The 27670-nt window shown below is 39.5% G+C and overlaps 1 protein-coding gene across 6 annotated transcripts in view; it reads right to left on the bottom strand.

The window, feature by feature from the left end:
• The window catches only part of XRN2 (5'-3' exoribonuclease 2), an 81524-nt gene that overhangs the window by 36403 nt on the left and 17451 nt on the right, over positions 1-27670 (bottom strand). For 2 of the 6 annotated variants that reach the window (XM_002710942.5, XM_008256331.4), the window contains 17 exons: positions 25580-25691; positions 23117-23175; positions 22951-23040; positions 22132-22204; positions 21951-22001; positions 21327-21484; positions 20255-20329; positions 20036-20169; positions 19895-19952; positions 19704-19811; positions 15546-15590; positions 13514-13645; positions 9830-9948; positions 5107-5242; positions 3464-3571; positions 3281-3370; positions 2577-2649 (listed from right to left, as the gene is read on the bottom strand). In XM_002710942.5, the coding sequence (XP_002710988.1) occupies positions 2577-2649; positions 3281-3370; positions 3464-3571; positions 5107-5242; positions 9830-9948; positions 13514-13645; positions 15546-15590; positions 19704-19811; positions 19895-19952; positions 20036-20169; positions 20255-20329; positions 21327-21484; positions 21951-22001; positions 22132-22204; positions 22951-23040; positions 23117-23175; positions 25580-25691 (1621 nt within the window). The remainder of the gene's footprint in view (positions 1-2576; positions 2650-3280; positions 3371-3463; positions 3572-5106; positions 5243-9829; positions 9949-13513; positions 13646-15545; positions 15591-19703; positions 19812-19894; positions 19953-20035; positions 20170-20254; positions 20330-21326; positions 21485-21950; positions 22002-22131; positions 22205-22950; positions 23041-23116; positions 23176-25579; positions 25692-27670) is intronic. The other 4 variants (XM_070051436.1, XM_070051437.1, XM_008256330.4 and 1 more) reach the window with 3 other exon arrangements.

Below are 27670 nucleotides of genomic sequence, written 5' to 3'. Positions count from 1 at the left end.
CATCCAGATTGACAACGCCCAGCGCTTAAGGATGAGCTGATTCTAAGACTGAGAACACCCAGCTACTGTTCACTGAGCATTTACAAGCAACACCTCATATAACTCTCTCAGCCACCAGGGATGGCCCAAGTAATGGTTAACGCGTAGAGAAGCACAACCCTTTCAAATGTGAGCTCTAGTGTCAGTCTCTGGGTTCAGACCCTAGCTCTGCCAATGTGTGGCTCTGATCAAGTTACTTAAACCTCCTGTGCATATATAAACTACACAGTATCTATGTATCTATACTGAATTTTACAAATCCATCGTATTGCTATTAAATTATATATAATGTTGATAAATACACATACTTAAAAAATATTGGAAAAGTACTCAGATATTTTATCTTCTAAGCAAGAGATTAACTATTGTACTACCATTACTAATTAAACTTTAAAAACATGTATGAGGGAATAATTATATACATTTCCTAATAGTACTGAATTTTAGCTTAAAATTTTTTCTTGCTACTGAGCTTATAAAATACCAAACGTCAAAGTCTAAATCTATCCTATAATGCATATGGAATCTCAAGGTACCCTGAATACCCAAAACAATCTTGAGCAAATTGTAAAACACATTTTATGACCTCAAAATTACACAGCCACAGTAATTAAAACAATATGTACTAGCATAAGGTACTAGCATAAGGACAGACAAACAGAACAAAGGCATAGAATAGAGCACCCAGGAACAAACCCTTATACGAGTATATATGGTCAACTAAGTTTCAACAAGGGTACTAAGACCATACAAAGGTTTGGAAAGGTTTTTTTCAACAAATAGTGCTAAGAAACTAGATAGCTACATATAAAAGAAGAGAGATTAGACTCTTGCCTTATACCATACACAAAAATTAACTAAAACTGAATTGATTACCTAAATGTACAGGCTAAACTTAATAAATACATAAATAAGTCAATAAAAACATTTAGAAGAAATCACAGGAGAAAGTTTCATGACACTGGATTTGGCAATGATTTCTTGGATATGACATCAAAGACACAGGCAACGAAAGACTTCACCCAAAGTAAACACTTTTAGGCATCCAAAGACAATGTCACAGGGTGAAAAGACAATTCACAAAATGGGAGAAAATGAATGCAAATCAAATACCCAATGAAGATTAATGTCTAAAATATATGAATAACTCCTAAATGCAAAAATAAAACAAAGACTGTAATTCAAAAAAATGGGCAAAGAACGCAAATACATGTTTCTTCACAGATATAGAAAAGACCAATAAACACATGAAAATTGTTTGATAACGCTAATTATGAGGGAAATGAAATAAAAACACAATGAGATACCATTTCACACCTGTCAGGAAAAAAATTTTTAAAAAACAGAAAACAACAAGTGGGTGGCAAACATTTGCAGAAACTGCAACTTTTGTGTATTATCTTAGTTTTCCTCTGCAGTTAAACTGTATCAAAAACATCTCTGGTCAGTGATAGAAAAGATACACACCACAGTGACACAGCTATCAAGCCACCAGCATGTCTACTACTACTAGTAAATTCAGGCAAGAATTTATATACTTATGTGACAAACACATAAACATATTTACTAATTAATTTACTTATTCTTACCTTACCATTTCCCATTCTATGCCTCCTGTCTCTACTTTAACTAAACATCCTACACAAAGCACCTTCAAACACTGTCTGAAACTTCCATCTAACAAACGATGACCACAGAACAACACTTATATGACCACGGCCCTAACACTGGGCTACACTTCCTTTAAACAATCATTCCTTTAAATAATAGGAAATTCCTGCTCCTAATAAAAGTCAACCCTAAAGTCTCACAAAATAATAATTTTTCAATTTGTAAATCATTATTTATTCCCCTTTGCCTCACAACTCTGTGGTCATTTACTGGCCATCCCAACCACAGAGAATAATCAAGCAGAAAGTGAAAACACAGTTTTACTGAATGTGCTCATTATCCTAAAAAATGTACGGCAGAGGAAAATGTTTGCTGAAAGGGGGCTCTGGTGTGCAACAGAAGTTGGCTTATGGTGTGAGATTTTCTAGTTGTGTTTTACTATCAGTCATCACATATTGTTGAATACTATAGCATATTTAATTCTCATTTCATAGCATCAATCCTATAAAATCTGTTAACAAAAGAAATGAGAAGATTATAGGCAATGATCAATGTCAAGTATTTAGTTTTTTTAGGTTTCTTTATTCATTTGTTAGGCAGAGTGGCAGAGAGGGAGAGACAGATGTTTCTGTATCTCTTGGCAATCACAAAAGATGTTAATGAGTTACTAATTGGAATAAGCCTCATTAATCAAGCACAAAAGAGACAAAAGATACAATTATTAATCTATTTTAATTCTAATTACCCCAGAATATTACTACTAAAATTACTATTAATCACAGCTAATTCTAGGTTGGATGGAGAAATATCAATTTTTCAAACTTAATTTTTTAAATATTTATCTTTTATAGAATTATTTCATCCCATAAATCCTGTTTGCTCAGTTTTAACATAAAGTTTTAACAAAAAGAATGTCAAAATCTTACCTTGCCATGCATATTTCTTTCCATTCAAATCAATAGCAAAATCTTCAGGATAGAAGTCAATTATACTAGAATCCTATATCCAGAAGAAAAGTAAAAATTCAAAACCAAAGCCACATATCTCTACTATAAAGAATTTGATGACTTTTGTTCAAGCTATCATGCCTGATGAGAAAATAGGTGTGCACTTTTAAAAAAATGTTATTAAGATAAGAGGTCATTAATAACAGGCCTCATAAAACAAAATTAACTTTATTTTAAAAACTGAAAAACAAAGGCATCATTACAGACGAATTTAAGAACTGATAAATGTGGGCCTCTGGCAAGCAAGAATGAGTTCATTTCCTCTAACAATTCCTGCTTGGTTGGGTCTCACTCTTTCTAGCTAGCACAAGCCAGACTTCTTGAGTTCTGATAGCCATCACACAAGGCTGAAACAAGTGAAAATAAAGACTTACAAGTAAGCAGACTGACAAGAAAATGACTGCTATGCAAGAATTTCTAATAACACCAACCAATCTCATTTCCTAGGTAGAGTATGGTTACTCAAAGAAAACAGGAAAAAATATTTATACCATGAAAAAATTCAAGAACTCAAATACCTTTCTTCTATACTTCACTGCTTTTAACTACAAGATGCAAAAGAAGGTGTGACAATATTATGTTATGACATCCAGGTTACCAGCACACTGAAACCAGAGACTCACAGGATCACTCATGAGCTTCCGCCATGACGGAGGTAGAAAGTTACCGCTTGCAGCTGGGAAAACTCCCATAAGCTGTTCCAGAGGTTTAAACTGCAAGAACGAAAAACAATGTTAAAAATTAAGACCCCAAATTATTACCAGACCCAAAATTCTGTAAATTTTGTGACTAAATAATTGGCTTACCGGTTTTGTGCCCTTCTCAAAGTCAGAAGGCATGTCTGCAATTCCTTCAAAGTCTGAAGCAAACGGTGCATAATGGAATGGATAATACCACTTCCAGGAAGCACAGCCCTAGAACCATTAACAACAAACAAAACCCATCCCTCAAAATACATGTGAATCCATGATGGGCACGGTACAACAAAATCAGACAGTTAACCTAAAATATTCTATTTATAAAACACAATGACTACTGGTATATGTTCTATATATTTTGTCCACAAGTCCAAAAAATTATTTTGATTAATTCTAAGCTTCCTACTTCATATCAACAGCTCCTTGGCTTAAAAAATATTGTGAAGCATCTTTAATAACCAGTAGCTAACATCAAACTTTATATTCACTAAAACAATTCAAAGACTTTTCTTCAAAATACATTTGGTGCTACTTCTTTGTAAATCTAAACCTGCCATCACCAAATAACACCAACAGCAGCTGTAGCTGATGTTTATTGAATGTGCAGGTGGCCTGGGACATCACTGGAACACAGTTTGAGAGTTAAAAGCCCAAAGTTTCACTTTACAATTCACTCTTACATTTTCATGGGACACCTTTCTCTTGACTAAAAACTCTGAGTAAGTACATCAGAAGAAAACAAGATCAAGTTTTATTCAAAGAAGAGATCTCTTACTGAAATGTGCTTTCACTCTGTACCCAATGAATTAAAATTATGGGGATTGGCATTGTGACATAGTGGGTAAAGCCACCACCTGCAACACCAGCATCCCTTACAGATGCCTGAGACCAACTGCCCCACTTCCAAACCAGTTCCCTTTAAATGCACCTGGGAAAGCAGTGGAAGATGGCCCAAGTCCTTGGGCCCCTGCACACTCAAGGGAGACCCAGAAGAAGCTCTGGGCTCTTGGCTTCAGCCTGGCCTAGCCCCAGCCATTGCGGCCATTTGGGGAGTGAACCAGCAGATGGAAGATTCTCTGTCTCTGTCTCTTCCTGTCTTTGTATAACTCTTTCTTAAAAAAAAAATCTTTAGAATAGGTGTAAAACTTGCAAACAGAAGTCTGCAGTCGATATTTAGTATTTTATGGTACTGTCTACTTACTCACAAACCTTGTCTGTTTAGAGTTACCAAACTTAATTTGGTTTGTTCTCTGAGAACTAAATCAGGTATTAACACTCCCCAATAGGTGTAGCTACTCTCTCACCACTATGACACCTCAGTCACAAAAAGGTGAGCCAGACACAGAGTATTAGAATGCACTTCATGCAATAACACTGCCTTACAGAGATGGTGTCACTCAAATTCCTTTCAAACTCTTATTGGGAATCTCCAGGCACTATACTTAGTTCAGTCATTTAATGACTGTCAATTAATTACCCAGTTATAATCACCTTAGAGACAGACAACTATGCTACTTATGCTGAAAATCCTTTAAAATAACAAAAACTAGCATTGTTTACACAGTATATTAAAACCTAAGGAACTCAGGTATCTTTACAAATATTATTTACGCTAATCAATTTCTGAAATAGGAAGCTTTACAAAATAATTCCATTTTATTTCAGAATATAGCTCAATAATATACATTATAGAAATTACTATCTTCTTAAAATTATTGGCTAGAGATTTAAAGGAAAATACTCCTTTGTACCTGGTAATAATATCGAAGAACCCAGCAGAGTCCTTCAACGTAAGACTGCACAACTTTACGGCGGAATTTCTCATCAGCTGCATCAACATCAAATTTGTTCTTGTAATACCGCTGTTTCCAACCAGCTTCCCATAACCTACAAACCAGGCAAAGCAAGCTCATGTTGAATTAATACACTTTCGGGAATACCAGTCTATATCCCAAGTCCATTTATATTTAATATCTAGGGAAATGTGAGTGAATTAAACAGTAATGCTAACACAGATTCATTTAATTAATTCTGAAAAGTCCACTTTCACAGGATCTACTATCAACTTAACAGTTAAACATCAAAAATCCAAACATTGATTCTGGTAAGATCAATATAAATTTACACTAAAAAAATAAAAGAGAATGACTTTTTTTTTTTTTTTTTTTTTTTACAGTGGACAGTGAGAGAGAGAGACAGAGAGAAAGGTTTTTTGCCGTTGGTTCACCCTCCAATGGCCGCCGCTGATCCGAAGGCAGAAGCCAGGTGCTTCTCCTGGTCCCCCATGCGGGTGCAGGGCCCAAGCACTTGGGCCATCCTCCACTGCACTCCCCAGGCCACAGCAGAGAGCTGGCCTGTAAGAGGAGCAACCGGGACAGAATCCGGCGCCCCGACCGGGACTAGAACCCGGGGTGCCGGCGCCGCAAGGTGGAGGATTAGCCTAGTGAGCTGCGGCGCCGGCGAGAATGACTTATTAAAGTAGAAACAGAATATTTGCTCAAATTTTACCAGTGCTATACATATTTTTGTAACTGCGCAACAATTTTAAAAACCACATTTTAAGACATCTTACATGGTTCAGTTTGCTAAAATATAAAGTATACAAAGAAAGGCAGTAAAATTACTTTTTTTAAAACAGACATGCAGAGGTAATTTTGATGTTAAGTTTGGCCCACCATCGTGGCACAGCGGGTTAAGCCACCTTGTGATGGCAGCATCCCATATCCAAGCACTGGTTCAAGTCACCGCTGCTCTGCTTCAGGTATTAACACTCAGTGTTGTAACCCCCAATAGGTGTAGCTACTCTCTCACCACTATGACCCCTCAGTCACAAAAAGGTGTGAGCCAGACACCTGGGGAATTTTGGGGGGTAAACCACTGGAGAGAAAACTGATCAATCAATCTCTCTCACTCTCTCCTCCATACCCTTTCACTCTGCCTTTCAAACAAATAAATATAATTTTTTTTTTTTTAAGTTCACAAAAGAATTATCTAAAGGGGACTGGGCATTTAGCCTTGGATTGAGACATCTATCTCTCATATCTGATGGCGTACCTGGGTTTGATTAACCAAATCCCACACCAGCTTGTGACTCTAGCTTCCTGCTAATGCAGATCCTGAATGGGGCTTCCCGACACCCATGTGGGAGATCTGGACAGCATTCCCAGCTCTAAACTTTGGCCCCAGCCCAGCCTCAGCTGTTCCGGGCATCTGAGAAGTGAGCCAGCACTCCTATAGACGCTCGCTCATGTGCATGTACACTCTCTCCACTCTCTTTCTGCCTCTCTTAATTTAGAGGAGAAAAAAAATTATTTCTAGAGACCAGGCAGACATTATGTGCATTCCTGCTCTATTTCTATTGTTGCCTGAGCTTTTATCTATCTTTCAAGTAAAATCATTAATTACAGGAAGGAGATAAACAGAGATAAAGAATGTCTATCTCTATATTTCTATACATACATACATACATACACACACACACACACACACACACGCATGCATGTTCTGGTAAAATCCAGAAGGTCCATCAAGCCACTGTATTATTATTAATAAAAAATACAACATGAAGAAACACATTTTCATCCAAAGTCTACTTTCTTAAAGTGCTCATTTCTCACCTTCTGCAAGATTTATGTATTTTGTTTAAGGAACACAAGCAAAGAACATTCAAAAAAATCAGGACAGATCAAGAGCACTGATAGGACTCTCTAGTCAAGGTTCTTTTCAGCATGTGCTGAATCTAATGAAACTAAAGATAAATGTTCAATCCCAAGCGGTTATGGATCTCACATCGAAGGACATTAGAAAAATGCAACTAGGCTGGCGCCACAGCTCAATAGGCTAATCCTCTGCCTGTGGCGCCAGCACCCCGGGTTCTAGTCCCGGTCGGGGCGCCAGATTCTGTCCCAGTTGCTCCTCTTCCAGTCCAGCTCTCTGCTGTGGCCCGGGAGGGCAGTGGAGGATGGCCCAAGTCCTTGGGCCCTGCACCCGCATGGGAGACCAGGAGGAAGTACCTGGCTCCTGGCTTCGGATCGGTGCAGCGCGCCGGCCGTAGTGGCCATTTGGGGGGTGAACCAACAGAAGGAAGACCTTTCTCTGTCTCTCTCTAACTCTGTCAAAAAAAAAAAAAAAATGCAACTACATATGACTCTTATGAAAAATAACCATGAACATAAACCACACACTTTCCATATCTTTTCAAAGCATGAGCTGTAGTCCACCACTGTCCTGCTTAACTTTGAAATAATATACAGTTTTCCTAAATTCTTTTTTTTTTATCTTTTATTTAATGAATATAAATTTCCAAAGTACGACTCATGGGTTACAATGGCTTCCCCCCCATACCGTCCCTCCCACCCACAACCCTCCCCTTTCCCACTCCCTCTCCCCTTCCATTCACATCAAGATTCATTTTCGATTATCTTAATATACAGAAGGTCAGCTTAGTATACCTTAAGTAAGGATTTCAACAGTTTGCTCCCACACAGAAACATAAAGTGAAAAATAATAGATGATTTTTTTTAAATGATGATGAAATCAGATCAGACCTATTGTCATGTTTAATCCCAGTGAGAGTCAAGTTGGGAATTGATAATTTCTTCTTTTTTTTTTTTTTTTTTTTTTTTTTTTACAGAAGATCAGTTTAGTGTACATTAAGTAAAGATTTCAATCGTTTGCACCCCCATAGAAACACAAAGTGAAATATACTGTTTGAGTACTCGTTATAGCATTAAGCCTCAATGTACAGCACATTAAGGACAGAGATCCTACATGAGGAGCAAGTGCACAGTGACTCCTGTTGTTGACTTTACAAATTGACACTCCTGTTTATGGCATCAGTAATCTCCCTATGCACCAGTCATGAGTTTCCAAGGCTATGGAAGCCCCTTGAGTTCTCCGACTCTTATCTTGTTTAGACACGGTCATAGTCAAAGTGGAGGTTCTCTCCTCCCTTCAGAGAAAGGCACCTCCCTCTTTGAAGACCTGTTCTTTCCACTGGGATCTCACTCACAGAGATCTTTTTGCCAGAGTGTCTTGGCTTTCCATGCCTGAAATACTCTCATGGGCTTTTCAGCCAGATCCGAATGCCTTTAGGGCTGATTCTGAGGCCAGAGTGCTATTTAGGACATCTGCCATTCTATGAGTCTGCTGAGTATCTCACTTCCCATGTTGGATCACTCTCCCCTTTATTTATTCTATCGGTTAGTGTTAGCAGGTACTAGACTTATTTATGTGCTCCCTTTGACTCTTAGTCCTTTCATTATGATCAATTGTGAACTGAAATTGATCACTTGGAATAGTGAGATGGCATTGGCACATGGCACCTTGATGGGATTGAACTGGAATCCCCTGGTATGTTTCCAACTCTACCAATTGGGGCAAGTCAGCCCGAGCATGCCCCAAATTATACATCTCTTCCCTCTCTTATTCCCACTCTTATGTTTAACAGGGATCACATTTCAGTTAATTTTCAACACTTAAGAATAACTGTGTGATAATTACAGAATGAAACCAGTCATATTAAGTAGAACAGACAAAAAAAAATACTAAGAGGGATAATGTATTAAGTTGTCCATTAGCAGTCAGGGCTATGCTGATCAAGTCACCATTTCTCATAGTGTCCATTTCACTTTAGGAGGTTTCCTTTTTGGTGTTCATTCAGTTGTCACCGATCAGGGAGAACATATGCTATTTGTCCCTTTGGGACTGGCTTACTTCACTCAGCATGATGTGTTCCAGATTCCTCCATTTTGTTGCAAATGACTGGATTTCGTTGTTTCTTACTGCGGTATAGTATTCTAAAGAGACTGCTGGCCCTTTGCACTTGGAGCCCAGAATTCACGTCTGGTTTAATTACACAGGAGGCTGTGTGTAATACTGTATGATGATCCCCTTCTTGGGGATCAATGAAAGACTCGGCTTCCTATTATAGATTTTATATATACAACTGAAAGAAAATTCTGCTGTTATATAATTGTCCATGTAAGTGTGTAGTTTAAAAAAAAACAGACATCTATCTCTCAAAGAATGATTTTTGCATAATTTCATTTTGAGGAAGAACCTTCTCAGTTGAGAAAATTAAAGCCAACTATATTATATTAGTACCTTAGTGTAACTGAACTTTCTAAGTTAAGCAGCTTGAAAATTTCATCTCCAAACACTAACATTCAGATCACATAGGCTGAGCTAAACATCTCATGTCTAGCTGATTTTGTGCCTGGTCTCAGAGGGAAAAGTGGCTTGGAGAATGAAAACCTGCACGCATACTAATCTAGACACTTAGGTTGAACAGCTACAGCTTACACATCTCACCGGAATTTACTGACTAGTCTAACCCTCCACATTAATTACTGCGGGATAAAAAGATCACAGGCAAGCATCCGAAGGCACTACTGCTCTAAGCCAAATAGCATTAATTAGACAGACTCTATTTCAGCAATTTGCTAACAAAGTGCTACCAAAAAATGGCATCACCTGACGTTATCCTCTGGCTCAGGTTCACTGTCACTGTCTTCTGCTTTCCGCTTAATTCCTCCTATCGGAGACGGGGAGCCATCAGACGTGAAACTCGTATTAGGAGATATTGAAGGACTCTGCAGACGATTATGACATTACAAAGGAAGGATTGCATTATTCATTTTACTTAAGAAGGTACATCCAACTGACATTACCCACCATGCTTCATGGTACACATTTCTAAAGAGCTAGTAAATGAAGGAGGTAAATGTATTTACAAAGTACAAAGACTCATTTTGCCCTATTCCACTCCTCCCGAAGGAGTTAATGTAGCACCAAGCTTCAAACACTTAAACTCAAATTTTGTTTTTCTTTGTGCTTCTTTCATGTTGTAAATTCGCATTTTTCCATATAGCAAAACTGTGAGGGGGAAAAAGCATATAACATACATTATATATGCTACATAAATATTAGATGTAGCAATGACATGTGTAAAAATCTATTAACGGTCAGTGCTGGTGCAAAGGCAGTTAAATAATAGGTATTCAACCTACAACTACTCTGAAAAGTAAGTTCAATCAGACTCTGACAGATAGCTGCTAAATTACTTTGCATGTACTGTTTTAAAGTTCCAAATGTATAAGTCAAAATCTATTAGTCATCTTAGAAAAATGCAACTTCATTTGTATTGCAAAGACTTATGCCCCCTTTAAATTCAACATTATAGTTCCTTTATACCAAACTCGATTAACATAATATGGCCCTAAAATATTTTAACATTTAATCACAAAATTAAAAGACAATCTTCCACAGCTTCAGCTATTTAAATGACCAAATCACCAAAAAGATAAGTGGCAGGAAACATTTTCACAGTGAAGTTTTCCTTCTGTTCTTCAGTCTATTAGGTATGTCAAGTCAACAGAATTTAAAATTGAGCTCAGAAGTCTATTTTAATGACACTGCAACTAAAACCTTATTATACAGACTGTTTATACCATATGCCAAGGAAAGTTAAAACTAAGCAATGTTGTATTTTACAGAGCTTAGAGCACTTTCCTTTTAAAACTGTATGACAGGATCACTTACCTATTATCAGTATAGCTAACACTGTCATAAATCCATCCATCCATCCATCCACCCACCCACCCACCCATCCACCCTCCACCCATCCACCCATCCAGGAAAGCACTGCTACACTTGGAAAATGAGAGATCTGAGTCTGAAATACCAAGATCAACCTTTACTATGTGGCTTTGGACAACTTATTTAACCTCTGTCAGCCTGACCTTAAATTGGGATAATATTCTGCGTCTTCACAAATTACTGCATGGACTAAACGGATATGTGAAAGATTACTAGCACACTGCCTGCCAGGCACGCGGTTTAACCACTCATGAAACCATCCCTACTATTGTTCAAATCCTACACTCAGCCACTGGGATTACACTGTGAGGATGACATTCCTATCAACTGTGTAAGTACACAGAAGTTGTATAAAAAACAAACTTTCCCAAATGGATTCTTAACTAACAAAATATAAACTTCTTTACACAACAAAAATAATGTATTTTCAAGGGGAAAATTTTTTCGTTTAATGCTAAATCTTTAGTATCATGCATCTACCAACAAAAGTATTGTTTTCTAAATGTATCAAACTCATACAAATTTTTTCAAACAAATATCTTTCAAAAAAGCTGGTTTTAAAATCTGACAAATTCCATTAAACTGAGAATGTCCTCAGATACAATGAAACCATACTTCAGGATGCAAAACTTACAGCCATAAATTTCAAAACTAGCTATATACAAAAGCATTAACAATGGCTCAACAGTTCACAAAACAAACAAAAACAGTAAAAAAAAAATCCATTTTAACAAATCCTTTTAGATTAACTGATGATTTGGCTCCTTAATTTCTTTTAGTTCAGAACATTCTAGATGAAAATCTCACCATGCAAAGACTCCAAATTCCATACCTCATGTAAATAGAAATAATCCTGTCAAAAAGGGTTAAAAATCAAACAAGCAACCTAATTACCAATCTTCCCATTCCCATTCCCACCACGGCTCACTAGGCTAATCCTCCGCCTGCAGCGATGGCACCCCAGGTTCTAGTCACGGTTGGGGCACCGGATTCTGTCCCGGTTGGTTCCTCTTCCAGTCCAGCTCTCTGCTGTGGCCCGGGAGGGCAGTGGAGGATGGCCCAAGTCCTTGGGCCCTGCACCTGCATGGGAGACCAGGAGGAGGCACCTGGCTCCCGGCTTCGGATCGGTGCAGTGCGCAAGCCTTAACAGCCATTTGGGAGGGTGAACCAATGGAAGGAAGACCTTTCTCTCTCTGTCTGTCTCTAACTCTGCCTGTCCAAAAAAAAAAGAAATTACTGATCAACAGTGTAGTTCGATGGGAATGTAGTTCTATGTGGAGTCTGAAACAGTATCAGAATCCTCAATCATGGCTGGTAAAGTTGAAACCTATGTGCCTCCTGGAGATTAAGCAAAAAGCATCCAACCACCAACAGTGAATGTGAGAATGCCATCACTCTCAGCCCCGCTCTATGCGGATGGCAGTCACCAGGATCCAGGAATGACGGGCACTAGCTTTTTCTATTCCACTCAGGGGTCTCATGCCCTGATCCTCAACATCCCACTCTGTCAGTAAGAAAGACGAAAATCAAATCACCAAAAAGTACAACAGAAACCCAGGCTACTACTCGGGAGATGCAACATCTCAGTGCTCAAATTTCAAATCAAAGGTCCTAAAGCTTCTAGGTGTGACTTTGTGAAAACAAGTTGAATTAGTCTCTGTTATCAGTTACAGCAAAAGTTCCACAGAATTTTCCTCTAATTAGGGACATAAATATCAAGAAGATAACTATTATAATAAAATTTTTAAAAAGAAAAAAATAGTAATAGTAAAATGTAAATATCCAAGTTTATGTAATAGCCTTGGATCGAGCACGGCAAAAGCACACACACAATAATAAACCTTCCACTTCTTTTCCTGCTCTGCTGTCAGTACAGTCTGTTCCCTGACCACCACCGTCACTGCAACAGGAAGCTAGTGGATGGAGGACAGCCTCCGTGGGTGGGGGGACTTGCTTCTGCAGTTTGGACTGCAAAGTTCAAACAAGAGGAGTTATCACAAGAAACATCCTTTCAGTTCCTGAATTATAAATAGGAGCAATCAGAATTTGGCTATTAAAATATTTAATTAAAATACCTATTCAGATCTAATCCACGTCTGAATTGAAGATTAACAGTTTAGGCAGTGAGGGGTACTTCTATCTGATAGCCTGAGGAGCACTGTTGTGCAAAAATACCCACCTTCTGCAAGGAAACGGGCAATACAGGAACACACCTGCCCTCCTCTCGTGCCCCCGCTGCACAGACACTGGGACATCTTTGGGAGAGGAAGAAGCAGTGTGGCCCATCTGTAGTTCAAAAACACTGCAGCCACTTTGCCCTCCCTTTATATTCACATGCATCAGCTTTCCCATATACTTTTTTCTCATCATTTAGATATTTTCATATTGATAAAGGTGGACTTAACAGAGTAAAAAATATCTCAAGGCAAAGGAAAAGAAACAAAGCAACTCCAGGCTAAGTAATGAACTACTCACACACAGACACACACACACACACAATCTGCAAGAAACATCTGATATTCATCACTCTTCAATGCCACAAAAAAGTAGGCCACTCACGGAGTTATTCTGCATCCTCATTTCATAGGCTGCTTGTCTCGGATTACTGGCTACTTGAGAACCTGGTGAATTTCTTGAACCCAACGCATGAGGGGTTAATATTCCACTAGGAGTAAAAGCTGGTTGATCTCTCTAACATAAATGGAAATAAATGTGAAAATTAAAATTACAACAATGTTAGATGATAGGGTAAGTAAAGAGGGCACTGAAAGAGTTCTCAGGTCTAAGCACTTAACTTATTAAACTCACTAAAACACCAAATGGATTTCTAGTAACATTACAAAGCTGTCTACATTTGGAGTTGACAACTCATCCCCTGTAAGCAACACTCTCAATACTTAGTAATTCTGTCCTACACAGTCCACTGCTCTAAAAGAACACAGACAACTGATTCCAGTCTCTTCATGTTAATAATCCAGTTTGGTTACAATTTCAGAAAACATTCAAGACACCATTTCAGGCAAATAAAAATAATTAAGGTTAAAAAAATTGAGTTTGACTTAATCTTAGGAAATACAGCTTTTTAAAGATTTATTTATTTATTTAAAAGGCAGAATTACAGTGAGGCAGAGGCAGAGAATGAGAAAGAGGTTTTCACTCCCCAAATGGCCGCAACGGCCAGAGCTAGACCAATCTAAAGCCAGGAGCCAGGAGCTTCTTCTGGGTCTCTTCTGGCTTCACCTGCTACGCCACAGTGCAGGACCCAGGAAATACAGCTTTTATTTTCTCTTTACCTTCCTAGAATTTAACTCTTTATTCGCAATTAGATTTATGATTATAGCTATAATAGGTGATAGTTAACGGCTGAGTGATACAACAGATATTGACTGAAAGAAAATAATAATATGATAAAAATGAAGAATGTTCTTCTTTATATAAATGGTTTTGAACCTACATGCAATAATAAATTACTTTTCTTCCTTCCCATTTCCTGAAACTGCCCAATTTTAATAAAACATAATAAAAGGCAGCCTCTAAAATCCATGAGTTTGAAAATCCAATAGAAAAGACCAAAAAACCATTATGTAACTAAGTAAGAAAGCCAACCTCATAGGGGGAAACTTCACAGTTAAAAGCCTCGTCTCTTTTGGTCCTGTATGCCTCATGGAGAAGGCAGGATGTGAACTGTGAAGTCAGAAAGCCAACTGGAGGAACCCAACGAGGGCAAGAGAGTCAGCAGGGACAGGGTGTGTTTAGAAGATGGGAAGGACAAGCTGAATGGCTGGAATTCAACCAGATCACAGCGTGTTCTAAACACTAAACTAAGGCAGAACTGGATTCTGAGGATTAAGGAATCTGGTGATTTCCTAACAGAGAAAACAACGAAGCTGAGTGTCATCATCCAGGAAAAGTAAGCTGATGAAAATGTAGGAATAAGGCCGAGTATAATAACTCCAAGAGGATACACACAGAGTTCACCATTTCATTACAAAAACAATACCTGATTGTTGTAAACAATTTGAATAGCTAAGAGCCACCCACCTCCTGTCCTTTCACACTCAAGACCTCAGAAAGGGGAACCAGACAGCACTGTGGCATAAAAGGTTAAGCCTCCGCCTGCAGTGTCTGCATCCCATATGGGTGCCAGTTTGTGTCCTGGCTGCTCCACTTCAGATCCAGCTCCCTGCTATGGCCTGGGAGACCAGTGGAAGATGGCCCAAGTGCTTGGGCCCCCGAATCCACATGGGAGACCTGGAAGAAGCTCCTGACTCCTGGCTTGGCCTGGCCCAGCCCCAGCCTTTGTAGACATTGGGGGAGTGAACCAGAGGATGAAGATTTCTGTATCTCTGCCTTTTAAATAAATAAATCTTTAAAAAAAAAAGAGAGAGAGAGAGAGCGCGCGCGCGCTCAGAAAGGGCTTCTTTCAAATTGAAACCAGTGATATTTCTCCAGGTAAGAAGGTAGCTGGATGCACATTCACGACCCTTAGCAACTCCTACTAGATGAGGAAGAAAGTCACTGGATGGAACATCGTCCTCACAAATTGCAAACTTATGCTACTGCCAATCTCACAAAGTCAGCAAAAACTCACCTTCATCCTCTTTCTTTTTTCTTTCTGTCGTCTTCTAAAACTGTCCTAAAAGTATAAAATCCATACATTCTGTCAAATAATTACACAAAAATGTCAGAGTTAAACATAACCGGGAATGATTTGGGAGACAATTTACGCTTTAAAGGATAACCCCAGAAATCTAGATGTGTGATTTAACCGGGCAATAGCTACAAGCTCAAAGTACTGTTTATCAGGACTTTACTGGCAGATTGAGTTTACAGTGTAATTGTTCTTAATTTTTTGCAGATAGTTTCTGACATTATTTCAGGAAAATGCAAGAGCCATTAGAAAGACCCTTGGTTTTACCCTACAGCAAATAGGCTGTCAATACAGAGAAGGTACAAATAAATAAGGAAAAAAACTAATTCTTAAAGTTTAGCTGAATATCATCAATAACTAAAATAACATTTTTTAAAAAATCAACAAGACAATTTAACAATGACACTCTTTAACCTTAAAAGAACATGACAATTCCTAACTCCGCAACAGGCATGGCACAATAGGGAAAAAAGAAAAACAGGATTCTTTGCAAACAACACCCCCTTAGCTTCCAAAGTCAACCCAATGAAAGACAGGAAAGGAATTCAGATGTATGCACTGCTTCCTCTGCCAATTCAATTCACAGGAAAGGATCCAGTCTACACTGATTCGTAGTCTCCACTGATCCTCAAAGTGTGGCCATGGTTTCGACTAGGTAAGATTTAGGGCTGGTCTTGCTCCCCACTAGCCTTGGACCACTCAAAGGCAGCTAGGGTGACCATGGATGCTGCTAAGGCCTAACATAGGGACCAGTAGGTACTGCAGCTACCCTAGTGGTTGTCCTCCTGTTTCTTCCAAGGCAGTCCTGTCAACTGCAATTCAGTACCTTAATAAGATCTGAAATTGGTACTTTCTGCAAGGAGAGGGGCTGAACCCTGGATACATTCAGTCTGTTCCAAAACAAAGCTCTGGTGACTGTTTCAAAACTTTAAACTCCCTATAATGCGGAAACCACTGATTTAATCAAGCTTTTGCCGCCATCTTCAAACAATCTTCTGGCTCACCAACAACCTGCAGGTTATAAAATCCATTAGTCGGTGTTCAGCCCTTGTCCGACCATGGTGCTCTCCTCCCTGAATCATACTCTTGCTTCATCTGGCTTCCAGGACACTACACTCACCTGGGTTTCCTCCTTCCCTCTCTTGCTTCCTGCCTTCATGCAGTTTCCAAACTTCTTAATGTCAGTGTTCCCATGGGCCCATCCTTGCACTTCTCCACTTCTCTCCTCCCAGGGCAGAAATCACCGGTCACAGGGTTTTTAAACACTACCCATCTATATGCCGATTACTCTCTAACCAGGATCTCTCCTCAAACTGGTCCAAAATGGAATCCCCACCCTCACCTCCACATCTCCTGCAGTCATTCTTGACACCTTTCCTTCTCTCACACTCTGCATTTAATTTATTAGCCAATTTCGTTGTTTCTACCTTCATCACATGTTCAGAATCCAACTTTCTCTCTTGTCATCTCCAAGGCCATCAGCTGAGCTGCTTTGGCTTATGGCAAGAAAGCCCCCTCCCTAGGCTCACTGCTTCTACCTTTGCTTCTCAGCATGGCAGCGCAGTGAGCCTTCCGTGTCAGATCTCATCGCTCTTCTACTCACGGACCCCCACTGCTGCAGAAGGAAAGCGGAAGTCCAGATCCCGACCTACAGATCCCACCAGATGGGGGCCCCTGTTGGAGCCTCTCTGAGCTCATCTCCCACCACTTTCCCAGCTGCACACTGTCCTGTGAACACCCTGTCCCCAGAGTCCTAGCACTGACCATTGCCTCCATGTGAAATGTTCTTCCTACAAGGCTACTCCCTAACATCGTTCATGTGAAGCCATCTGTCGGGGAGGCCTTATCTGATCCCCACTCCACCTTCCCAGGTGTTTCCTCACCAGCTTCTCTGTAAGATGTTAACATTTACTGTCATCCCCCCAGGGAGGATGGGAGCTCCAGGGCAAGGCCAGGAATTTCTATTTTTGACTGCATCACTAGCACTCAGCACACTATCTGGCACATGGTAAAAACTTAACAAATACTTGCTGAATGAAAGAACATTTGCAATAGGCAAATGTCAAAGTCCATAAAATAAAAAAGCATCACACTTCTGGCTGAACCACTCAATTTTAATAACAAATAAAGATGTATTCGTTGCCGACCACCTGTACTCTTGTCTGTTAAACATATTTTTATAAGGGTGGTAGCAGTACCAAAGACCCTCTGTATGAACTGACTGATCTTGAATCATTTTTGTGCTATGAACTGCTTCGGAAACCTGTCCAATGCCAGACATACTTCACAAAAAAATACATACACCCAGAAATGTTCAGTAGAATGTTAAAAGGGTTTCCCCTAATGCCCAATCAGGCTAAAGGATATCATACAACTCCAGGAATATAGCAGAAGAGTCACCACCTGAAAATCCCTCTCGGTCAGCTGGAAACCCCATTAAACACTACAGTATCTATTAAATCCCTCATTCCTTCTTCTAATGCCAACTTATCACCAGTATTCAATGGTATAGAATGGGCTAAAGCCACATACTAGCACTGTTGTTAACATGTGGTTTTTATACCAGGTAGTACACAGTATTTAATAGTGTTAAGTCAAGTGAAGGTGCTGTACTTCTTGTACAAGTTACAAATGGCTGTTCCAGCTGACACTTGATATACTCAGACAAAGGCAGTTCTGAAATTTTAATTTTATAAGTAAAACTCTTGCCATTATAACAAAAAAATGCCAAGTACTGAAGGCTTTTGGAAGAATGCCTAGTCAACTCATAATTACATAAAATGATGTCTAAAGTTCTAAAAATAAGAGATCACTAGCTGTAGGATTCAAAGTTCAATAGAATAGAAAAATCTTGCCAGATTCAATGACAAGTTTTAATCTGTCAGGAAATGATGAGACAATGTAGTACGATTACTGTATTGCTATTTGCTCCAAATAGCCACATGACTTCTTTCTGAATTCTGAAAGGATTTCCTTCACTGTTTCAAAGAAGCTATTTATTACCTTCCTGTCCTGCTCCCTGCTGGCCTCCCTTATCATCCGCCATAAATCACCCTTCCACCCATTTGCCTTCAGATTGCTGCCCCTCCACTGCCACCAGCTCCCAGAATTCCCTGACACCTGGCCTGGGGCTATCTCTCTCTGATCCCCCAGGCAGCAACAGAGGCTTCCTCCCTCTGTAGGGATTTCTCTCCTTCTCCCTAGAACTGGCTCCCCTCTTCCCAAAGCCCATGCTTCCCAAGGCTTCTGCTGGAGGAACATTCACTCCACACAAATTCCCAAGGAATTCAAGTTCACACTCAGGGCTTCAAGCACCTCCTAGCAGCTAATGATTCTCAAATCTTTTGTCAAAAGACTTCTCTGATCTTCACATACATCCATCTAACCATTTAATGACTGATGGACTGCTCTCAGCTGTCCTTATAGCCCCTCAAACTCAGTAACTCCAAACTGAAACTCAATTTCCACCTTCCCCCCACCCAAGTTACTCACCCTCAGTGCTTGCTATCTGAGTGGTACCAGCAAACTCCAAAATGCCCAAGCCAGAAACCTGGACGCCTCACCTAAGCACTCAACTGCCAAATGTAATCACCCTCGAAGTGCTTTGTTATCTGATCTCCTTCCATTACGTTTTGATTTCTTACTACAGAGCTGCCACTCTCCCCAGATCCAATATCCTTCCAACCCTCTGCCCTGGCTGAGACAATCCAGCCTAGACTCCTGATGCTCTACTTTGGGAGTATGAGTTCCTAGGTCTTAACCTGTCTTAAGCATTTCCTATAAACCATGGCAGGTAGTGGCTCAAACCCAGCATTCCTCTAGCCTTGGAGCCCTTGTTTCATATCGTGCTCATTAGACAAGTGTTTAGATTAATACCCTAATTAATATTATGAAGAGAAAAAATTGCAATACATAATTCCACATAACCAACATCACGGTCTATATTTATAATAAGGCACTGACTGTCAAGATAAATTAGTGTTGATACACTGCAATGATACAACAATGTACTCAAAAAGGTTAAAAGTACAATCACAGGATCAGCACAGCCTTTTAGAGACAGGAGCAAGTTTAGCTACTGCAATAGAAACACTTTACCTCATCATCTTTTCTCTTTTTAAAAATGCTATCCTCAACTTCACCAACTGCTAACATGATCATCTGTACTCTTTGCAGATTGACATAACCACTTTCTGTAAGGTAACCCTGTAAGCGATAAAATACATGTAAAATGATCTTCTTACAAAAGCAAACACTTATGTTTTGAAATTATTCAAGAGTGAACTTACCCCAGTTTTATGTACCACGTTCTTGTATATATTAACTAAGCGGTCAATTGCACCTTCCCTGCCACCAAGAGAGAAACATGCATGAGGACCAGTGTGCTCTGTGAGGTCAAGAAGGCTGAAACACCACTCATGCACACATACCTAATCTCTAACGACGGCAAGTGAGGAAGGAAGTCATTTCCCACAAAGAAGCACATGAAGACCCAGTCATCAATACTCCTCTCAACATCAAACGTGAACGGTAAGCTGGCCATGGTGAGTTCTCGTTCCAAATACTACAACCAAAAAGGAAGGCTGCCATTACAGCAGTCAAAGGCACACTGCTTTAGAGTGCCAATTCCGAGGATTATTGCCACATACCTCACGGAGAACATTAAGCCGAAGGAAGATAAACTCCCCTTCTGCACAAGGAAGACTATCAGCAAGTTCATCGTGCTGTAGGAACGGGAGGGAGGAGTAAACAGGTCTACTCTGTAATTCTGTCCAACCAAGGGTATTTTAAAGTTTTTTCCTAAAGCAGGATCCATTTTAATAACACAAGCACCGAACCAAAAAAACCTTATCAGACCCTTCTAAATTAAAAATGACACAGAAATTCAATTGCACCCAGATCAAGGCCCAGTTGGCAAATATTTTAGTCCTAGTGGGACACATGCAGTCTGTGCTACATTTCCTTTCATTTGTTTGTACAACTCTTCAGAAATGTAAAAACCATTCTCAGCTCATGGGTCAAATCTGGAGGACTATAGTTTGCCAATCCCTAACCTACATTCAACCAATATTAATACTGTGATGCCTATGTCTCCACTCTGTTCTCTGTGAACATATACTCGTAGATACACACATAGGGCCTTACTGCATTGCCAATCAGAAACCATACAGTGTATCTCCTTTGCTCATTTTTTCCCCACACCGTATTTTCAAAACAGAAATTCCATTAAAGGAGACTGAATATAACCAAGTAAACCCAAAATACATGGTAACTGGGAGTAACTTCAAGGTATCCAGAAGTTTAACATATTTGATTTTAGTTTTTTTTAATAAGAGTAACCATTTGAAACAAATAACTTCTACAAGCAAATCACACGCAAATGGGCACAATCCATACAAGAACTAAGCCACTTGCAGAGATAGGCTATGTTAGAAAAAGTATAAAGAATGAGTGTGTGCATCTTTTTGAATATGGGCTTAAAGCACTTTAAAAAGATACATCCGAGCAAGCAAGGAAAAAATAATCAAGTATAACTTTCTCTTTATCCATTTTAAAAATGAGCTAATTTGAGTAATTAATGCAAATAGCATTAAGAGCATTAAATAAACTGTACACTTAAAAAGTTAACATGAAATATTTTGTGTTATTTACATTTTACATGGTAACAGTTGTTTCTTTTTTTTTTTCTAAACGAGGCAGCCACCATCTCAAAGTTCTTACCTTTCCCTTCTTTTCTCTTGGCAAACCTTCACAATCCTTGACCTCATGTCCAAACTGATTACAAAGACCACATGGTTTGGGTTTGTTTGGTTTGAATTCTTCTCTAATAATGGTAAAGTTGGGTTCATGTGTAGCAAGGCCAAGCATAATGAGATCAGCTATCAATCAATAATGAGAAAAACACTGAACGGTGAGCACTTTGAGAGGATCCTTACCATAATCAAAGAACACCAACAAAGAAAAGCCCAGATGAGCACACAGCAGAGGCAGCAAAGCCAAAAAGCCTAAGATTTCCTAGCAGTTCTCGGTCAACAAGAAGTCCTCCAGATGTGGGACTCTAGAACATAGACTACCACTCAGGATTAAACACTTGGAACCTTTCCCATTTTAAAGGCACATGCACCTATATTAAACAGCTAAAAAATGTAAAAAATGAAATAAAGACAGGCGATCACTGATCACAGATTTAGCAGCAACTCAATACAAGTTCCCTCTCAAACATATTAAATAAAAAAGGCATTTTGGAATTTCCACACAGCTTATGGATAACCCATGGCTGCACATCAGCCCATTAACCTGCTGTAGCTTAGTGCAAAAAAAGCACAACTCAAAGAACAAACTTACCATCAGCTCCACACAAACAATGATGAGTATTTGGGTCATGGTTAGGCTGGGCTAAAAAGGGGAGAAACATAAATATATTGGACACTACAAAAATATCACATCTAGCCAAAATATTCCTATTTAATGTCTTAACTTTCTGTAATAAGACATACATAACCAAATACTTATGAATGAGTTTTACCTCTTTGTCTTCTAATGTAATCCATGATTTTATGTTCTCCTTCACCAGGAGCACTGGCATCAGACAAAATTACCTATTTAAAAACAAGTGTGAACACTTTCAGCTCATCTCCAATTTTCTATCAACACAAAAATCAAAATAACTATCTTAAGAAAAACTGAAGTAATTATATTAGGATAGTTATTAACTGGAAAAATTTCTGAATAATGTATGTATGACACCAAAACCACTTCACTGACTAAGGTACAATATGAAACAGAAAGGAAGGAAACAGCTATGGCAAACTAGACACCAGAAAAACTGGTCAGTTCACAACTTCTCTCACTCTGCTCAAATAAGCCCCACGAGAGTCAATAAAAAGTACTCATTAAATGCAATTTACTCTAGCTAATTAATACGAAAACAAGCTTATGGATCCAAAATTAAATACAATTAAGTTTTATGTTAGTATTTATTAAGATACAGGCTTCTCAAAGGCAGCCCCAGAACTTTAATATTGCTAAATTTGATATTTAATGACAGAAACTTCTATTTAAAAATTATTCACATATACACATATATATGTTAAAAATTATGAATCCTATTCAGTGACTTCATAGTGATACTAACAGAACAAAATCAGCATTGCAAGAAGACACAGCTATATAAAACCTGGTCATGCAAGGCATCCCATTTCCAATAATCCTAGAATCTTCTCTTTTCTCTGACATTCAACTAGCATTTTATGGGGGGAAAAAGGATAAATAATATCAGTCATATCAAACTACAGCCTCAAACGATCATCCTAATCTTGGTGAAGTACAAAAATGTGAAACTTACTGTCAAATTTTTCCACCCAGGGTCATTATTTAAACGATCAGCTATGTAATAGCGAAGGCATTTAGCAAGATTGTCCATGAACTCAGTTCCCTAAAATGACAGAAGGAAATAAATTAACCTATCATTTAAGAGTTAGCAATAGCTAGCCAAGTATGAGACTACTTACTGGTGTAATACAGTTGCTGTCAAATCTTTCTTTGATTTCTTCTGGAGGAAGAAAGCCACCTACAGAAAAAAGGCAATGTTTTCTTCTCCCCATAAAAAGTGAGGTAGATTACACAACATGAAGCTAGAACAACAATGAAAAGTTCAAACACAAAAGGAAAGTAAGTGCTGTCAACTAAGGAACACTGTGCTCCCTTTAGGGAAGACAACAAGACTCCTTCCCTCAAATTTGGATTAAGCTTTAACAACATAAAGACAGTCTCCCTCTCTCTCTCTTGTATGTGTGTGCGCACACATACATACACACACACACACACACAGTTAAGAGCTTTAATTCTGAAAACAGTTCTTAAGATAAAATTACCTCAGAAAACATGAAATTAAGATGTTGAGCTTTATTTGATAAGATAAAAAAGTACTAGCCTTTAGGATATAAAAATTATTTTTCCCTTTATATCACTAATTAGCTATCTCTCAAGAACAAATATATTTTACATCTTCTTTGAAGACATCCTTAAAATCAAAAACACTGTCATAAATACAGTTTTCAGAGTCTTTCATTATTATTATTATTATTATTTTTGACAGGCAGAGTGGATAGTGAGAGAGAGAGACAGAGAGAAAGGTCTTCCTTTTGCTGTTGGTACACCCTCCAATGGCCGCCATGGCTGGTGCGCTGCGGCCGGCCCACCACGCCTATCCAAAGGCAGGAGCCAGGTGCTTCTCCTGGTCTCCCATGGGGTGCAGGGCCCAAGCACTTGGGCCATCCTCCACTGCACTCCCGGGCCACAGCAGAGAGCTGGCCTGGAAGAGGGGCAACCGGGACAGAATCCGGCGCCCCGACCGGGACTAGAACCCGGTCTGCCGGTGCCACTAGGCGGAGGATCAGCCTATTGAGCCGCGGCGCCGGCCCTCAGAGTCTTAATTATAAGCTGTAGCTAAAGTAACTATACCTGCATACTTCCAGCAAATTAAAATAACAAAATTTATCATGATGCAGGTCAAGCTGATTACAGTTAAAAAGCTGCCATAGGGGCCGGCATTGTAGCATAGCAGGTAAAGCCGCTGACATTCAATATGGGTGCCAGTTTGAGTCACCTGCTCCACTTCCGATCCAGCTCTCTGCTATGGCCTGGGAAAGCAGTGGAAGATGGCCCAAGTCCTTGGGCCCCTGAACCCATGTGGGAGACCCAGAAGAAGCTCCTGGCTTCGGATCAGCCCAGCTCGAGCCGTTGCGGCCATTTGGGGAGTGAATCTACAGATGGAAGACCTCTCTGTCTCTCTCTCTGCCTCTGTGTAACTCTTTCAAATAAATAAATATTAAAAAAAAAAAAGATGCTATAGTGTAATGCACAATTATCTTGAGCCAATAAAATGTGGTTTTCCTGGTCTATTATATTCCTATGTAGCAGAACAACATAGAAATCAGTCTGCTGCAACCATCCATAACCTCTTGCAAACAGGTTTGCACAACTGTTGCTTTCTGACAGCCACAGAAAACAAGAGGCAACACTCAATGTATTTCCACTTTACGAAAAAGTTAGTTGAAAAGCTACACTCACCTGAAAGGGGTAGGCAATCTCCTCTCCCTACAAGAGTTTCCTCCTTTTATTCCCAATTTTCTCTTTTACTGTAGAGTTTAGAAATGAACAAGCTTTTTTTTTCTTTTTTCTTTTTTTTTTTTTTAGACTTATTTATTTATTTGAAAGAGTTAGAGAGAGGCAGAGGCAGAAGCAGAGAGAATCTCCCATCCGCTGGTCCACTCTCCAAATGGCCACAATGTCCGGAGCTGTGCCTATCCAAAGAAGCCAGGAGCTTCTTCTGGGTCTTCCATCTGGGTGCAGGGGCATCTTCCACTGCTTTCCCATGTACAATAGCAGGCAGCTGGATTGGAAGTGGAGCAGCCAGGACCTGAACTGGTGCCCATACAGGATGCTGGCACTGCAGGTGGCAGCTTTACCCACTATGCCACAGTGCCAGCCTGTGAACAAGTTTCTTAATGAGTAAAGATTCTGGGGCCAGCATCACGGTGTAGTAGGTAAAACTGCCACCTGTGATGCAGGCATCCTATATGGGCAGTGGTTCATGTCCTGGCTGATCCACTTCCAATCCAGCTTCCTGCTAATGTGCCTGGGAGGAACAGAAGACAGCACAAGAGCCTGGGCTCCTGCCACCCTCATGGGAGACCTGAATGAGGCTCCTGGTTCCTGTGGCCATCTGGGGAGTGAACCAGTTAATGAAAGCTCTCTTTCTGCCTCTCCCCCTCTTTCTCTTTGTAACTCTGATTACCAAAATAAATAATTTTTTTAAATGAAAAATGAAAGATTTTGTGAACTATTTTACTAATAATAAACATGTATTTTTCTGAGATCCTCAATTAAAACTTTTTTTAAGTAAAGCTATCACCCTCCCCTGTCTGCATTTATCTTGTACAAAAGCCAACTTCAAAATGTATAGTCTTTACCTTTCGCCAATATCTCTTCCCTGACTCGCTGCTTCTCTACAGCTGCCTCCATCCCTTCTTTTGATGCTCTGAATCTCCTTGAACGTTGCTGGTTCATTTTAGCACGTGGTGCCTGAAAACATGTATTTTCATAGTCATGTAACACTATTCAAAATATTCACAGATAAATCAGAACAATTATTTAAACTCATGCTTGTAAAAGCAGTACACTAAAAAGGAAGGAAGATTAAATAATATGTCTAACAATTCTTTCACGACAGACAGTAGATCTTCAGAACTTAAATTTGGACCAAGAAAAAAAAGGCTGGGGCCAGCGCTGTGGCACAGCAGGTTAAACCACCAACTGTAGCGCCACCATGCCATGTGGGCAACGGTTAGAGTACCGGCTGCTAAATTTGCAATCCAGTTCCTGCTCATGCATCTGGGAAGGCAGCAGAAGATGGCCCAAGCTCTTGGGACCCTGCCACCCATACTGGAGATCCAGATGGAGTTCCAGGCTCCGGGCTTTGGCCTGGCCCAGCCCTGACCATTGCCAACCATTTGGAAGTGAACCAGCACATCAAAGATCTGTCTCTCCCTCTCTATAACTCTTTCAAATAAATACACTTTTAAAAAAATAAAAAATATTAAAAAAAAAGAAAGACCCTAAATGTTGAGCTGAATCAGGCAAATAACATGTGAAATGAACAAACATCCTATGAAGCCACAGCACTTCCTACTGCATGGCCCACAGCTTAATGCCAGCTGCCCTGGGTTAGACTGCTTCCAGGTCCCCACGAAGGAAAGCATGAGATGACTGGCTGATCAGGGGAAGACCTTCCCTACGGCCAAGACCCCAGGAAAGGATGATCTCCAAATGGGATGTACAATGTCCCCTAAGAGCAACAGAAAACTAGCTTATTTTTCACCTGCAGGACTCTGATGCACTTCTACTTTGTATGCCCACAATAAAGTTCATAATTACTACTGTCTTTTGAATAAAGCACAACAATTCTAAAGGGCACAATGTTCTAGCCTTTAAAAGTACTTTTAAATCACTCTAACCAAATGTAATTTAAATCACTCTGAATGAACTGTAAGATTCTAGGGGGCAGGCATTGTGGCACAGTGGGTTAAGCCTCCACCTGTGACACCAGCATCCATATGCACACTGGTTTGTGTCCCAGCTCCATGCCTCACCCAGCTCCCTGCTGACAGCCTGAGACAGTAGTGGAAGATAGCCCAAGTGCTTGGGCCCCTGCCGCCTATAGGGGAGACCTGGACAGACTTCCTACGACAGTCACGTGATGAATGATCTGGCAGAAGAAAGACTGTCTAATTCTGCCTTTCAAATAAGCAAACAAATCTTTAAAGAAAAAGAAAAATTCTGAAAGTTACTGAATTGAGTTTTAGGGTCAGAAGGAATTCTGGAATACTCTATCTACATCTAGGTAATGTGTGGTGTCTTTAAACAGCTCTTTTTCCTATAAAGGAGTCATCTCTTGTAGCCATCTCAATTACCAAGTACTGTGACCTACATTTACACTTTAATAAAAGATGTATACACATGTATACCCTTATACATACAGAAATGTGCACATATTTTATACCTGGAAGGGCATACTGTGGTAAAATTGAAGCTATTCTTCAAGACATTTAGCTGAATGTAGAGTGGAATATACTCTAAAAAGGACATATTTTTCTCTTTATTCTTTACCCTACTATAACTTCAACTAAGTCACCTAGTAGCTAAGATTCTTCACTGAGTAAAAAGAATCTCACAGAAAAGTTAGTTTTCTTAGATTCAAGGTTCTTTGGACTTTCAAAATCATCCCATTAGCCACTAGGATGTACTAAATCCAAAAGAAAGAGAATCTGGCAGCCCTGGCTGCTGAGGGCTGTGGGAATGGAAGAGTCTTCTGTGTGTATGTGTCCTCTCTCTCGGACGCTCAAATAAATAAATATTTAATGATAAATAAAAAGCACAGCTATGATTTTCCTTACACTCCTGTATGAGGTTTGCTGGTCACTTTTAGCCTAAGTTATTAACATTATTATCATAGGTCGTAGGTCAGTCAGATATTTCCCTCTTAATCATCCTGATGACCACAG

Source organism: Oryctolagus cuniculus, chromosome 11 (genome assembly GCF_964237555.1).
Source record: "Oryctolagus cuniculus chromosome 11, mOryCun1.1, whole genome shotgun sequence".
In the NCBI taxonomy this organism is placed as follows: Eukaryota; Metazoa; Chordata; class Mammalia; order Lagomorpha; family Leporidae; genus Oryctolagus; species Oryctolagus cuniculus.
The sequence above is the reverse complement of the archived record's forward strand: the minus strand, read 5'-3'. Positions and strand labels throughout refer to the sequence as shown.